The 16,069-nt window shown below is 38.3% G+C and overlaps 1 protein-coding gene across 4 annotated transcripts in view; it reads right to left on the bottom strand.

Annotated features, from left to right (window-relative positions):
* The window catches only part of PREPL (prolyl endopeptidase like), a 64,661-nt gene that overhangs the window by 21,404 nt on the left and 27,188 nt on the right, over positions 1-16,069 (bottom strand). For all 4 annotated transcript variants that reach the window (XR_004300325.1, XM_032411067.1, XM_032411065.1 and 1 more), the window contains 3 exons: positions 14,054-14,270; positions 13,244-13,429; positions 375-572 (listed from right to left, as the gene is read on the bottom strand). Coding sequence is in view for 3 of the 4 variants with exons in the window: in XM_032411067.1 (XP_032266958.1) it covers positions 375-572; positions 13,244-13,429; positions 14,054-14,270 (601 nt within the window). In the remaining variant the exon portion in view is untranslated. The remainder of the gene's footprint in view (positions 1-374; positions 573-13,243; positions 13,430-14,053; positions 14,271-16,069) is intronic.

Genomic DNA, 16,069 nt, shown 5'->3' with positions numbered 1-16,069 from the left:
TCTGCCTTCAGCTCAGGTCATGATTCCAGGGTCCTGGGATCGAGCCCCACGTCTGGCTCCCTGCTCCACGGGAAGCCTGCTTCTCCCTCTCCCACTCCCCCTGCTGTGTTCCCTCTCTCTCTGTCTCTCTCTGTGTCAAAAAATAAGTAAAATCTTTAAAAAAATAAAAAATAAAATAAAAATAAATAAATATATCAATATTAAAGTTAAAAAAATATCCATGTATCCTCTAAAAATCATTTGGGTCTTACTGGGGTATGTGAGATCCACTTTACAGAACCATGCTAATGTAACACCGGCAGCAACTGCACAGTGCCTGACAGATAGCATGCCTGCAGTAGATGGGGGCTCGAGTTGAGATTATAAAGACTTACCTTGCTTTTGGCTTCCAGACGTAAAACACGACTAGTCTTTGTGATTGGGTCTTCATGCCCAGTTTCCTCAAACAGTTTGCCCTCTGCAAACTTGTACGTGTAATATTTTGGGGGACGTATTGGAGAGCAAAGCTGAAAGGGGCAGTTCTTCGGGTCTGAATTTGTATCCATTATGAATCCACAGGCCCAAGGAGGGAGCTAAAGAAATAAAAGTTATTTTTACTCTTTATCTAGACATTAAGTATCATTAATTAAATTCCTGAGTCTGCTACAAATAAGATGATAAGGACATCAAGTTTACTTTTATCCACTATACATCATGCCTCATTTAAATATTATCTCAGCACAAATATATTTCGAGTAACAAATGAACAGACCTCTACACTGATGACCAATAAAATAAGGACAAATTATAGGAAAGTGGTTTATCATGACTCTGGATTTACATGATACCTCCTTTAATAAAGATTATTATTTTGGGTGTGGTTAAGAAAAAGAGCAAATCAAATCCTAATTCCAGAACCCAGCCACATCTCCAGATCTCTGTTCTCCTGGATCACGAAATCTCTCTCATCTGTTTTACTAATTTGCTCCCAGCCCTCCGCCTGCTGCCCAGACAGCCACACTGATGACAGTTATTATTCCAGGGCTACAAACTGGCGCAGCAGCACTAACGCACTTACAGTTTGTTTCTAACTTTAGCTCCCAGGCTGACTATTGTGCAGAACAAAACCTTTCCTGGCATATCCACTGAGACTCATAGCTATTATGATTAGGATTCTTAACTTTAAGAAAAAAAGGAAAGGAACCAAAATGTATTCTCTCAGAGCAGCAGGGTCCAGTTTCAAGCCCGCCACTAACATCCCTCTTAACACCTTTCAAAGAACTCTGGTAAACAGGCTGACAGAGTGTAAGAAATGTTGCCGAGAGTTAGAACATTAAAAGAAAACTGCCTTTCTTTTCCTGAGTAATTGTAGAAAGAACAAATTCCTTAGAAAATCAGAGGTCTTGGCACAGCAATGTCACCGGTGGGCACTATTCAAAAAGGGTAGGTGGGGGCTGTGTGCATAAAGAGTGCACCATCTAACCTGTAGAAACTACAGCCAAAGAGCTTATGTTCACAGAGCAATTAATCCAAAGAATCTAGCTTCCTGAAACACGATAAGGATATATATTCACAATGTCTCTTAAAGAGAGTTCCTAATTTACTGTCCTCAGATTGAGGATTATGTTCAAGGATAAGGTTTATTTAAGTGCAAGCCACAGAACTGGAAAGCAGCCCATGACATGTCAAAGTTGGGAAGTCTGGCAGCATAAATGGAGTAAACAGAGACCTTAGTGGGGTAAAAGCACCACCGCTACCCACCTTGTAAGCAGGTTTCAGAAAGAGGGGACACAGTGCCTCAGTCCACAGAGGCACAAGTTTTTCTGTTCCTTGGTGAAACTTAAAAAAAAAAAAAAAGGTTCCACGTGCCCCGTGTGGTAAGTGGTCATACTTTTAGACCAAGTGGTTCCAATAAATAAAAAAACTCTTCAGGTGTATTTCTTAAAGTACTGGGATCAAGGTTAAAGTTTTACCATAACAAAACTGTTCCATGGCTATGGACTTCTTAAAGTTTGCCCAGCTCATGTGGAAAGAAGCATTAACCATCTCAAGGATACCTTAAGCCACATTTCCTACTGAGAAAAACCTGTAGTACCATCTGGGTATATTAATGGACAGCACCTGAGAATAATTTTAAGTTGGCTAGGTGATATGCAGATATTTCTTACATACTTGACAGAAACAGTTTCAGCTTTAGCATTCTACCAGCAAATCATAGTCATTTATTTCACTGAAAGAATGATTAAGACACACACACTGAAAGAAAATTGGCCCAGGTATGTAAACACCTCCATGTAAACTGATGTTAGTACAGAACAAAAAAAAATTTCCCAATTTGCTTAAATATCATAACCAATTAAAATATCATTACTTCTTTTTGTGGAAAAAAAAAAAATTACCAGGAAAAACTGATGATATGATGACCAAGGATAGGAGGCAAATATATTAAGGATTTTACATTTCTGTTGCTCAGATTGAGTTTAAAAAAGCCTTTTAGTCAAGTGCCTACTGAAATGTTACATACAGAAATACTTTATAATCCAGTTTGCTTGAAGATTTTGTCCTTTGTGATTGACACTGTCTATGCATATTAATCAGTATTACCTAGTTCATGAAAGACTCCGATCTATAAAATTTTCTTTAAGTAGAACCTAGTATATAATGTAGTATTTGATTCCATGTGTTGATGACTCAAAACATTATAACAAGGCCTAATAGGTACTACAGGTTGGGAGGTCAGGGAATGAAGAGACAAAGGATACAGAATAAATTAAAGACATGATGTTCCACTGGAGACACTCCTGGAAGTCTCAGGCCCTCAGGAACAGGGGAAAATACACTGCAGGGCACGACAGGACCTCTTCTTCATAAAGCCATTACCCTCAACAACAGGAGACATAGCTGACTTTCCTAATACACAGAGATAGGCACAGAAACTAGACAAAATGAGAAGATAGGAATTTGTCCCAAATGAAAGAACAGGACAAGGCCACAGCCAGAGATCTAAGCGAAAACAGATATAAGTAACATGCCTTATGAAAAATTTAAAGCAATGATCATAAGAATACTCACTGGACTTGAGAATAGAGTGGAAGAGATAAATGAAACAATTAACAAAGAGGTAAGGAATAACATAGCAGAGATAAAGGGCTCAATAAACGAAATGAGACACACACTTGATGGAATGAATGAACAAGAGGCTGGAATAAGCAGAGGAATGAATTAATGACCTAGAGGACAGAGTAATGTAATCAGGATGAGTAAATGAGAGAAAAAAGAATTATGCAAAATAAGAAGAGACTTAGGGAACTTAGTGACTCCATCAAACATAGTAACATTCCTATTATAGGAGTCCTAGAAGAAGAGAGAAAAAAGGGGGCAGAGAACTGATTTGAAGAAATAATAGCTGAGGGGCGCCTGGGTGGCTCAGTCGTTATGCGTCTGCCTTCAGCTCAGGTCATGATCCCAGGGTCCTGGGATCGAGCCCCGCATTGGGCTCCCTGCTCGGCGGGAAGCCTGCTTCTCCCTCTCCCACCTCCCCTGCTTGTGTTCCCTCTCTCGCTGTGTCTCTCTCTGTCAAACAAATAAATAAAATCTTTAAAAAATAAAAAAATAAAAAAAAAAGAAATAATAGCTGAAAACTTCCCTAATCTGGGGAAGGAAACAGATATCCAGATCCAGGAGGCAAAGAGAACCCCCAATGAAAATCAACAAAAGCAGATCCATACCAAGACATACTATAATTAAAATGATGAAATACAGTGGTAAAGAAAAAAATATTAAAAACAGCAAGACAGTGGCGCCTGGGTGGCTCAGTCGTTAAGCGTCTGCCTTCGGCTCAGGTCATGATCCCAGGGTCCTGGGATCGAGCCCCACATCAGGCTCTCTGCTGGGCAGGAAGCCTGCTTCTCCCTCTCCCACTCCCCTTGCTTGTGTTCCCTCTCTGTCAAATAAATAAATTAAATCTTTAAAAAAACCCAAAAAACCAAAAAAAACCAGCAAGACAAGGGACACCTGGGTGGCTCAGTTGTTGAGCGTCTGCCTTCGGCTCAGGTCATGACCCCAGGGTCCTGGGATTGAGGCCTGCATCAGGCTCCCTGCTCAGCGGGGAGCCTGCTTCTCCCTCTCCCACTCTCCCTGCTTGTGTTCCCTCTCTCGAATAAATAAATAAAACTTAAAAATAAATAAAAGCAGCAAGACAAAAGAAGACTGTTACATACAAAGGAAACCCCATAAAGCTATCAGTGGGTTTTTCAGCAGAAACCTTCCAAGCCAGAAACGAGTGACATGATGTATTCAAAGTGCTGAATGGGAAAAACTTGCAGCCAAGAATACTCTACCCAGCAAGGCTATCATTCAGAATGGAAAGAGAGATAAAGTGTTTTCAAGACAAACAAAAACAAGGAGTTTATGACCACTAAACCAGCTGTGCAAGAAATCTTAAGGGGGATTCTTTGAGTGAAAAGGAAAGATCAAAAAAGACAGCATGGGGGCACCTAGGTGGCTCAGTCGTTAAGTGTCTGCCTTCGGCTCAGGTCATGACCTGCTCAGCGGGAAGCCTGCTTCTCCCTCTCCCACTCCCCCTGCTTGTGTTCCCTCTCTCGCTATCTTTCTGTCAAATAAATAAAAAAAAAAAGAAAAGCATGACCATAGGAAGCACAAAAGCAATAAAATGAACTCACAAAATAAAAGATGTAAAATATGACACCATATACCTAACTTGGGGAGGAGAGGAGTAAAGAATGGTTCAAACTTAAATGACCATCAACTTAATATAGACTTTAGCTATATGCAGCAGAGGTTATATAAAAATCTAATGGTAACCACAAATCAAAAACCATTCATAAACATGCAAATAATAAAGAGAAAGAAATCCAAATACATCACTGTATTGCTGAATGATGAGAGAGAGAAAGGGAAGAAAGGATCAGAGAAAAACTGCAGAAAACAAACCATAAAACAAGTAATAAAATGGCAATAAGTACATACCTATCAATAATTACTTTGAATGTAAATGGACTAAATGCTCCAATCAAAAGATCTAGGGTGACAGAACAGATAAAAAACAAGACTCATCTAAATGCTGCCTACAGGAAACTCATTTTATTTTATTTTTTTTTTTAAAGATTTTATTTATTTATTTGAGAGAAAGAGAATGAGAGAGAGCACATGAGAGTGGGGAGGGTCAGAGGGAGAAGCAGACTCCCTGCCGAGCAGGGAGCCCAATGCGGGACTCGATCCAGGGACTCCAGGATCATGACCTGAGCCGAAGGCAGTCGCTTAACCAACTGAGCCACCCAGGCGCCCCAGGAAACTCATTTTAGACCTAAAAACACCTGCAGATTGAAAGCGAGGGGATGGAGAAACATTTATCATGCAAATGGATATCAAAATAAAGCTGGAGTAGCAATACTTATAAAGGACAAAATAGACTTTAAAGACCGTAACAGACAAAGAAGGACACTATATAATAATAAAGGAGACAATCCAACAAGATATAATAATTATAGATATTTATGCACCCAACATGGGAGCACCCAAATACATGAAACAGTTAATAAGACACATAAAGGAACTAATCGGCAATAATACAATAATAGCAAAGGACTTTCATGCCCCCCTTACATCAATGGACAGATCACCTAAAGACAAAATTAACAAGGAAACAATGTCTTTGAATGACACACTGGACTAGATGGATTTAACAGATATATTCAGAGCATTACATCCTAAAACAGCAGTATACACATTCTTTTCAAGTGCACATGGACCATTCTCCAGAACAGATCACATATTAGGCCACAAAACAAGCCTTAACATATTTAAAAAGATCTAAGTCATACCATGCATCTTTTTCGGACCACAGTGCTATGAAACTGGAAGTAAACCACAAGAAATAGTCTGGAAAAGATCACAAATACATGGTGGTTAAATAACATGCTACTAAGCAATAAATGGGTCAATCAGGAAATAAAAGAAATAAAAAAGTACATAAAAACAAATGCAAATGGAAACACAATGGTTCAAAACCTTTGGGATGCAGCAAAAGCGGTTCTAAAAGTAAAGTTTATAGCAATATAGGCCTACCTCAAGAAGAAAAAAATCTCAAACAACCTAACTTTACACCTAAAGGAGCTAGAAAAAGAAGAACAGAATAGAGAGCCCAGAAATGGACCGTCAACTCTATGGTCAACTAATCTTCGACAAAGCAGGAAAGAACATCCAATGGAAAAAAGACTATCTCTTCAACAAATGGTGCTGGGAAAATTGGACAGCCACATGCAGAGGAATGAAACCGGACATTTCCTTACACCACACACAAAAATGGACTCAAAATGGATGAAAGACCTAAATGTGAGACAGGAGTCCATCAAAATCCTAGAGGAGAACACAGGCAGCAACCTCTTCGACCTCAGCCGCAGCACCTTCTTCCTAGAAACATCACCAAAGGCAAGAGAAGCAAGGGCAAAAATGAACTATTGGGACTTCATCAAGATAAAAAGCTTTTGGGGCACCTGGGTGGCTCAGTTGTTAAGCATCTGCCTTCAGCTCAGGTCATGATCTGGGGTCCTGGGATCGAGCCTCGCATCGGGCTCCCTGCTCAGCAAGGAGCCTGCTTCTCCCTCTCCCACTCCCCCTACTTGTGTTCCCTCTCTCGCTTTGTCTCTCTCTGTCAAATAAACAAATAAAATCTTAAAAAAAAAAAAAGATAAAAAGCTTTTGCACAGCAAAGGCAACAGTCAACAAAACCAAAAGACAACTGAAAGAATGGGAGAAGATATTTGCAAATGACGTATCAGATAAAGGGCTAGTATCCAAAATCTATAAAGAACTTCTCAAACTCAACACCCAAAGAACAAAGAATCCAATCAAGAAATGGGCAGAAGACATGAACATTTTTCCAAAAAAGACATCCAAATGGCCAACAGACACATGAAAAAATGTTCAACATCACTTGGCATCAGTGAAATCCAAATCAAAACCTCAATGAGATACCACCTCACACCAGTCAGAATGGCTAAAATTAATAAGTCAAGAAATGACAGATGTTGGCAAGGACGCGGAGAAAGGGGAACCCTCCTACACTGTTGGAGGGAATGCAAGCTGGTGCAGCCACTCTGGAAAACAGTATGGAGGTTCCTCAAAAAGTTGCAAACGGAGCTACCGTACGACCCAACAATTGCACTACTGGGTATTCACCCCAAAGATACAAATGTAGGGATCCGAAAGGCTATGTGCACCCCAATGTTTATAGCAGCAATGTCCACAATAGCCAAACTATGGAAAGAGCCTAGATGTCCATCAACAGATGAATGGATAAAGAAGATGTGGTGTATATATACAACGGAGTATTATGCAGCCATCAAAAAACACGAAATCTTGCTATTTGCAACGACATGGATGGAACTAGAGGGTATTATACTAAGCAAAATAAGTCAATCAGAGAAAGACATGTATCATATGATCTCACTGATATAAGGAATTCTTAATCTCAGGAAACAAACTGAGGGTTGCTGGAGTGGTGGGGGGTGGGAGGGATGGGGTGGCTGGGTGATAGACATTGGGGAGGGTATGTGCTATGGTGAGTGCTGTGAATTGTGTAAGACTGATGAATCACAGACCTGTACCTCTGAAACAAATAATACATTATATGTTTAAATAAAAAAAAAAAAAGAAGATAGTAGGAAGGGAAAAATGAAGGGGGGGAAATCGGGAGGGGGAGATGAACCATGAGAGACTATGGACTCTGAGAAACAAACTGGGGGTTCTAGAGGGGTGGGGGGTGGGGGGATGGGTTAGCCTGGTGATGGGTATTAAAGAGGGCACGTATTGAATGGAGCACTGGGTGTTATACAATATACAGCAAACAATCATGGAACACTACATCAAAAACTAATGATGTCACGTATAGTGACTAACATAATAAAAAAAATTTTTTTAAAAGTTCATTGAAAAAAAGAAGAATAAAAAGAAAATGAAGAACAAAATCTAAAACCAGCAGAAGGTGGAGCACCTGGGTGGCACAGTTGGTTGGGCATCCAACTCTTGGTTTCGGCTCAGGTGGTGATCTCAGGGTCATGAGATCAAGCCCTGTGTCTGGCTCTGCACTCAGGGAGGAGTCTGCTTGAGACTCTCTCTCCCTCTCCCAAATAAATAAATCTTAAAAAAAAAAACCACAAAAACCCAGCAGAATGAAGGAAATAATAAAAGATCAGAGCAGAAATAAGTGATACAGAAACTAAAAAACATAAAACAAAAAAAACCCAATAGAAATAGGTCAATGAAATGAGGAGCTGGTTCTTTGGGGGGGGGAAAAATCAATAAAATTGATAAACCTCTAGCCAGACTTATCAAGAGAAAGGACCCAAATATATAAAATTACAAATGAAAGAGAAGAAATAGCAACAAACACCACAGAAATACAAACAATTTTAAGAGAATATTATGAAAAATTATATGCCAAATTGGACAACCTAGAAGAAATGGACAAATTCCTAGAAACATATAACCTACCAAAACTGAAACAGGAAGAAATAAAAAATTTGAACAGACTGATAACCAGCAATGAAACTGAATCAGTAATCAAAAAATGAACAAAGAAAAGTCCAGGACCAGAAGGCTTCACAGGTGAATTCTACCAAACATTTAAAGAAGAGTTCATACATATTCTTCTCAAACTATTCCAAAAACTAGAAAAGGAAAACTTCCAAATTCATTCTATGAGGCCAGCATTACCCTGATACTAAAACCAGATAAAGACCCCACAAAAAAGGAGAACTACAGGTCACTATCTCTTTTGAACATATATGCAAAAACCTTCAACACAATACTAACAAACTGAATCCAACAATATATTAAAAACATCATTTACCACAACCAAGTGGGATTTATTCCTGGGTTGCAAGGGTGGTTCAATATTCACAAATCAATCAACATGATATACCACATCAGGAAGAGAAAGAATAAGAACCATAATAATCATTCAGTAGATGCAGAAAAAGCACTTAACAAAGTACATCCATTCATGATTAAAAAACAAACAAACAAACAAAACACCCATCAACAAAGTAGGTTTAGAGGGAATATACCGCAACATAATAGAGGCCATTTAGGAAAAACCTACAGCTAACATCATCCTAAATGGGGAAAACCTGAGAGCATTTCCCCTAAGGTCAGAAACAAGGCAAGTATGTCCACTCTCACCACTTTTATTCAGCAGAGTTCTGGAAGTCCTAGCCAGAGCAATCTGACAACAAAAAGAAATAGAAGGCATCTAAATTGGTAAGGAAGAAGTAAAATTTTCACTATTTGCAAATGACATGATAGTATAAATAGAAAATCTGAAAGATACCACCAAAAAACTGCTAGAACTGATAAATGAATTCAGTAAAGTTGCAGGATACAAAATCAATGTACAGAAATCTGTTGCATTTCTATACACAATAATGAAGAAGAGAAATTAAGAAAACAATCCCATTTACAATTATACCAAAAATAATAAGATACCTAGGAATAAACCTAACCAAAAAGGTAAAAGACCTGTACTCTGAAAACTACAAAACACTAATGAAAGAAACTGGGGAGGACACAAATGGAAAGACATTTCATGCTCATGGATTGGAAGAAAAAACACTGTTGAAATGTCTGGACTACCCAAAGCAATCTACTCATTTATTTATTTTTTTAAAAAGATTTTATTTATTTATTTGAGAGAGAGAGAATGAGAGAGAGAGCACATGAGAGGGGGAGGGTCAGAGGGAGAAGCAGACTCCCAGCCGAGCAGGGAGCCCGATGCGGGACTCGATCCGGAAACTCCAGGATCATAACCTGAGCTGAAGGCAGTCGCTTAACCAACTGAGCCACCCAGGCACCCGCAATCTACACATTTAATGCAATCCCTATCAAAATACCAACAGCATTTTTCACAGAACCAGAACAAACAATCCTAAAATTTGTATGGAACTACAAATGATCCCAAACAGCCAAAGCAATCTTGAAAAAGAAAAGCAAAGCTGGAGGCATCACAATTCCGGACTTCAAGTTACATCACAAAGCTGTAGTGATATCGGCACAAAAATAGACATATAGATCAAAAGAACGGAATGGAATCCAGAAATAAACCCACAACTATATGGTCAATTAATCTTTGACAAAGCAGGAAAGAATATCCAATGGGAAAAAGTCTCTTGATTTCAACAAATGGTGCCGGGAAAACTGGACAGCCACATGCAAAAGAATAAAACTGGACCACTTACAAACATAAACTCAAAATGGATTAAAGACCTAAATGTGAGACCTGAAACCATGAAAATTCTAGAAGAGAGCACAGGCAGTATCGGCCATAGCAACGTTATTCTAGATATGTCCCCTGAGGCAAGGGAAACAAAAGCAAAAATAAACTATTGGGACTACATCAAAATAAAAAGCTTCTGCACAGCAAAGGAAACAACAAAACTAAAAGGCAATCTACAGAATGGAAGAAGATATTTGTAAATGACATATCCAATAAAGGGTAATATCTAAAATATGTAACTTATAGAACTCAACCCCCCCAAAACAATCAAATTAAAAAAATGGGCAGAAGACATGAGCAGACATTTCTTAAAGAAGACATGGCCAACAGACATGTGAAAAGATGCTCATTTTCACTTATCAAAACTACGATGAGATACCACTTCACACCTGTCAGAATGGCTTAAATAAAAAACACAAACAGCAGGTATTGGCAAGGATGTGGAGAAAAAGGAACCCTACCCTCTTGCACTGTTGATAGGAATGTAAACTGGTGCAGCCACTGTGGAAGACAGTATGGAGGTTCCTCAAAAAATTAAAAACACAACAACCCTACTATCAAGCAATCTCACTACTGGGTATTTACCCAAAGAATACAAAAATACTAATTCAAAGAAATACATGCACTACTATGTTTATCGCAGCATTATTTACAATAGCCAAATTATGGAAACAGCCCAAGGGTCCATTGACAGATGAATAAAGATGTGGTGTGTACACACACACACACACACACACAGGAATATTATTCAGCCACAAAAAAGAATGAAATCTTGCCATTTACAATGACATGGATGAAGCTAGAGAGTATTATGCTAAGTTAAATTAGAGAAAAATACGAATGATTTCCCTCGTATGTGGAATTTAAGAAAAAGAGCAAAGGAAGAAAAAAAAGAGAGACAAAGCAAGAGACTCTTAACTTTAGAGTATTGGCAATTACTAGAAGGGAGGTGGGTGGGAGCGTTGGGCGAAACAGGTGATGGCGATTAAGGAGTGCGCTCATCCTGATGAGCACCAGGTGATTAAAATAAAAACTTAAAAAAAGACCTGATGTTTGTTGCAATGGCAGTTAAAACCACAGGAACTGAGGCATATCTTTAAACTAGGAATACTTAAAAAATGCAAAGGTCATATTTAGTGAGAAGTCAAATTTTATTTATTTTTTTAAAGATTTTACTTATTTATTTGACAGAGAGACAGCGAGAGAGGGAACACAAGCAGGGGGAGTGGGAGAGGAGAAGCAGGCTTCCGGCTGAGCAGGGAGCCCGACGCGGGGCTCGATCCCAGGACCCTGGGATCATGACCTGAGCCGAAGGCAGACGCTTAAGGACTGAGCCACCCAGGTGCCCCGAGAAGTCAAATTTTATTATAGTAAACTCTCATAACATTGCCGATTGTCTTGACATACAATTTTGCTGTAAGAAATGCACTGCTAGAAATTACACATTCTCTCTCATCCCTATTCAAGATGGGATTTCCCTTTCTTCAATTTCCCAATTGAAGATGTATGGTTTTGGCATCAATTAGCAAGTAAAAAGAAACTCTGAATCCAGTAGATGAAGACAATAAGAAAATCACTAAGTTTAAATCACCATTTTTATTTTAAGGACACCTACATAGTCCTCTAAAATACAAGATGTTCTATTTGATAATTTGATTTTAGGGAGTAGCTGGAAAATTTTGGTTGTTTTTGGAACCTTGGTATTTCTTATGTATACCATGATAAACTTGAAGCTAATTTCCTTGCGCCTTATCATCAAAGCAAGCTTTGGTGGAGCCTAAAATGGCAGCCAGATAACCTCATGAAGTATAACTCGACTCAACTCATTTCTATGCCCCAAAACTTCAAATGTTCCTCTCTTCATAATTTATGCATAAGTTTCTCATTTGAAAGTCAAAGAACGTCAAATCATAGCTTCATCCTACATACGTTTATTGTGCTTCAATAAAACAGAATTATTAGCAGTTTCCCGAACATTTTCTGAACTTCTCCAGCTCTTAGAGCTTTATTTGATGGGACTTTCTCATCCTAGAATACCATTTTCCTCCCTGTCAGAATTCTATCTATCCTCTTGAGTTTATCTCAAATTCTACTTTCCCTACAAAAGCTTTCCTGGGCCACTTACATAAGCCCATTGTATACTTAATATTTGTGTACAGAAGTTCAATAAACATCCAGTGAATTTACTGGAACTGCATTTTAGGAGACTATGACAATAATGCAATTAGGGAGATATAAGTGGTCAACTGGCTTAACAACTTTTTCCCTATGAAGTAAAATGGAGGCCTTTCCCCTTCCTTTCGGCACCTGTTATCTGACCTACATGTTAATGCTGCTTTAACACTGGGCAATAAGGTTGGCACTCACCAATTTTAACAAGTTCACTTGTGGAGGCAGATTATCTTTCCTGGCAGCCACAGGCAATACCAGCAACTCAGCCTGCCAGGCAAACGTGCCACCATCACGGCTGTGCTGCAGTGGAGACCACTGCCACTCCCTCCCCCAAACCCCAACAGGTTAAGAAAATTGGCAAAAAGAAGATGGTGCAGACATAATGGCAGAAATACAGCAGGCACATCCCTATCGGGGGCGTGGGATGGGAGCAGCAAGCAGTGGTTGGTTAGGCACTAGCTGGCAAGCTAACCCGAGCTATCAGCATACCTAAAGTTGTAGAGATGTATGACATACAGAGATATGTAGAAAGAGAAATATGATGACACTGAGCTCTACTTCTCAAGTTCATGCTATAAGACAGTATTTTAAGTAAAACTTTATTAAAATCAAGGTCCTCTAAATAATAATTCTAAAATAAACCTCCTAAACATGAAAAAACCCAGTATGCTATGTTTCATTTAAATTAAATTTCTTTTAAGAAAAAGTACATTGCTACTATTCAAAATTTGATGTTCTGTTAAACTAAACTGTATGGATTTTGATTAACAGTATTGTCTTTTTGAAAATTAAACATACCTTTAGGGACCGAACTGAATCATCAGCCAGACCAATCACATTAACGTAAAGTAGATTGCTGTGCTTCAGGAATAGAACGCAGTGATCCTTAAACATGTCCAAGTCTACAACTTTGGTATTTCTCTTCATTGTGAAAAATAAATCCCAGTTCATAATAGCAGGGGTATCAGCTGCTGTTCTCATGAGCTGTGTGGAACAAAGTCAGAAGAGAGCTAGGTAACAAAACATGCTAACTTTCTAGCATCCAGAAAACTAGACCATATTAATCTTCACTGTTTTATGAAGAGCCAAAGGAATGAGCTTGCAGCGGGGCTGGAGTGCGACCATCATCATATGAAGGAGCCCAGGCTAGCCTGCCCTGTGGTGAGACAGCATGGCCTAGTGCTTACCTTACAGCAAACCAATGAATGTTTGAATGAAGGCATTTGAGAAACAGCTAACTGGGGATGCACTGGGAAGCCTAGCTGGGACCAGCAGAACTGCCTAGCTGAGATCAATCCAAATTGCTAACTTATAAAATGAGTTTATAAAAGTTTATTCTTTCAAATCATTAAGTTTGGCTTTGATAACTGGTAAGATCAGGATAAAGTATGTTTCATTTACTAACCTTTTTAGGCACAATTACAATATGTACAGGCATTATATCTAAGGGAAGAGAAATGGGATTGGTTATCAATAGGAAGGTAGCATCAATTTCTACACGTAACCAAAAGCCTACAAAACAGCTAACTCCTAGAGCAAGAAATGTTGTTGATGGAAGTGTGACACTTTTTAACAGTTCAAATGGGTACACAGAGAATCCAGGATTACCTTGAATTCTGTAGGCTCGCCAACATTAGTGAGAATGTATAATTCATCATCTCTGTGTTCAACGTAGTAAAGGACTCCATGTATTCTCTTCTGGATAAGTACTGGTGGATCCCAAGGGCTTAGGCCATCTATCAACCACACTTCAGAAGTAGTCTTGTTCATAATATTTATGGTGAGGAAACGACTGTCTTTTGTAAGATACAGGAAAACAAAATAGCTGCATGTGCACGCACGCACACAGAGAGAGAAGAAAATCCAGTAAATTTCAAAGGCATGCTACCTTAAAGACAGTATCTCACTGCCTGCTGTACATATGTTGCTTTATAATGTAGACAGAAAATAAAAACTCCTTAGTGAATACTGCTTATTTAAAAGACTGGCTATTATTTTTCTCATTTCCCCCACAAAGATATTAAAAATCATTTTTCTCTTAACATTTTATTATGAACATTTTTCAAACCTACAGAAAAGTTGAAAATGTCAGGTGAATACCCATATACCCACCACTGAGATTCAATTATTACCAGCATTTTGTTATATTTCCTTAATCACATTATCTGTGGATCTATCAATCCATCTTTTTCTGAATGCATTTTAATGTAAACTATAGACATCATCTAACTCCCAATCACATTAATAGATTATAGGACTTTTTGCTGGGAAGAGGAAATAAACTTCCCAGAGGAGATATGTAATTGTAGGGAAGGAGAGAGACAGAGTTTACTTTGTTCTTCCTCTGCATGCATGTTGGCTTTTTTACAACAAAACAAAATAGAAATAACAAAAACAGAAATAGGAAGAAACACCCTTGCAATCTCAACACATTTAAAAAATTAATATAACTATTTTAATTTTTTCTATTTTTCTTTCCCAAGTTTATTTGTATTTCATGCATTTCTGTTTCTAAATTAATTTTTTTAACTATTAAAGTACAGTTGATATATAATGTTCTATAAGTTCAGGTATACAATACAGTGATTAGACAACTCTCTACATTACTCAATGTTCATCACATGTGTTTACCATTTGTTACCATACAACATGATTACAGTATTATTGAGTATACTCCTTATGCTGTACTTTTCATCTCCATGACTTATTTTACTCATGCATGTCTTTAAACTGAAGTAAAATATAAATGCAATTCTGTATTCTGCATTTGTGACTTCACAGTATCAGCATCTCCGCCCAAATTAGTTTTTATGATTATTTTTAATGGCTACCTAATACCCTATCAGGTTGCATTATAATTCTTAAAACTCTAGATTTTAATGTTTCATTGTAATAAAGAATATAACCAGAGAATATATTCATAAAGACAGTTCTTCCTCGTGATCTTTACTTATTTCCCTAACACAAATTCTTAGGAATGGAAATACTAATTTAATGATAAACAGTATCTTTAATGATTCTTGATACATATAATCAGATAATATCCCAAGAGCCTTATATTAATTCACTGGATGGGTTTAAATGTTACGTTTACATATTTCCTTATTATAAAAGTAATCCATACGGAAAATACAAAGAAGGATCTCACCACACAGAGATAAGCATGGCTAATATTTTGGTTAAGATTCCTACCAATGTACTGGACATTACCATATTTGTCATTTTATTTCTTCTGTGAGATCTTTTTTTTTTTTTTTTTTAAAGATTTTATTTATTTGACAGAGAGAAAGACAGCAAGAGCAGGAACACAAGCAAGGGGAGTGGGAGAGGGAGAAGCAGGCTTCCGGCTGAGCAGGGAGCCCAATGCGGGGCTCGATCCCAGGACCCTGAGAGCATGACCTGAGCCAAAGGCAGATGCTTAACGACTGAGCCACCCAGGCACCCCTATTCCGTGACATGTCTTTGCCCATTTTAAACTTGGGACGTAGTTAAAAATATTATTATTATTATTTTTTTAAAGATTTTATTTATTTGACAGAGAGAGACACAGCGAGAGAGGGAACACAAGCAGGGGAAGTGGGAGAGGGAGAAGCAGGCTTCCCGCGGAGCAGAGAGCCCGATGCG

The sequence above is a fragment of the Phoca vitulina genome, unplaced genomic scaffold (genome assembly GCF_004348235.1).
Source record: "Phoca vitulina isolate PV1807 unplaced genomic scaffold, GSC_HSeal_1.0 scaffold12, whole genome shotgun sequence".
NCBI classification, from domain to species: Eukaryota; Metazoa; Chordata; class Mammalia; order Carnivora; family Phocidae; genus Phoca; species Phoca vitulina.
This window is presented reverse-complemented; position numbering and strand designations above follow the sequence as displayed.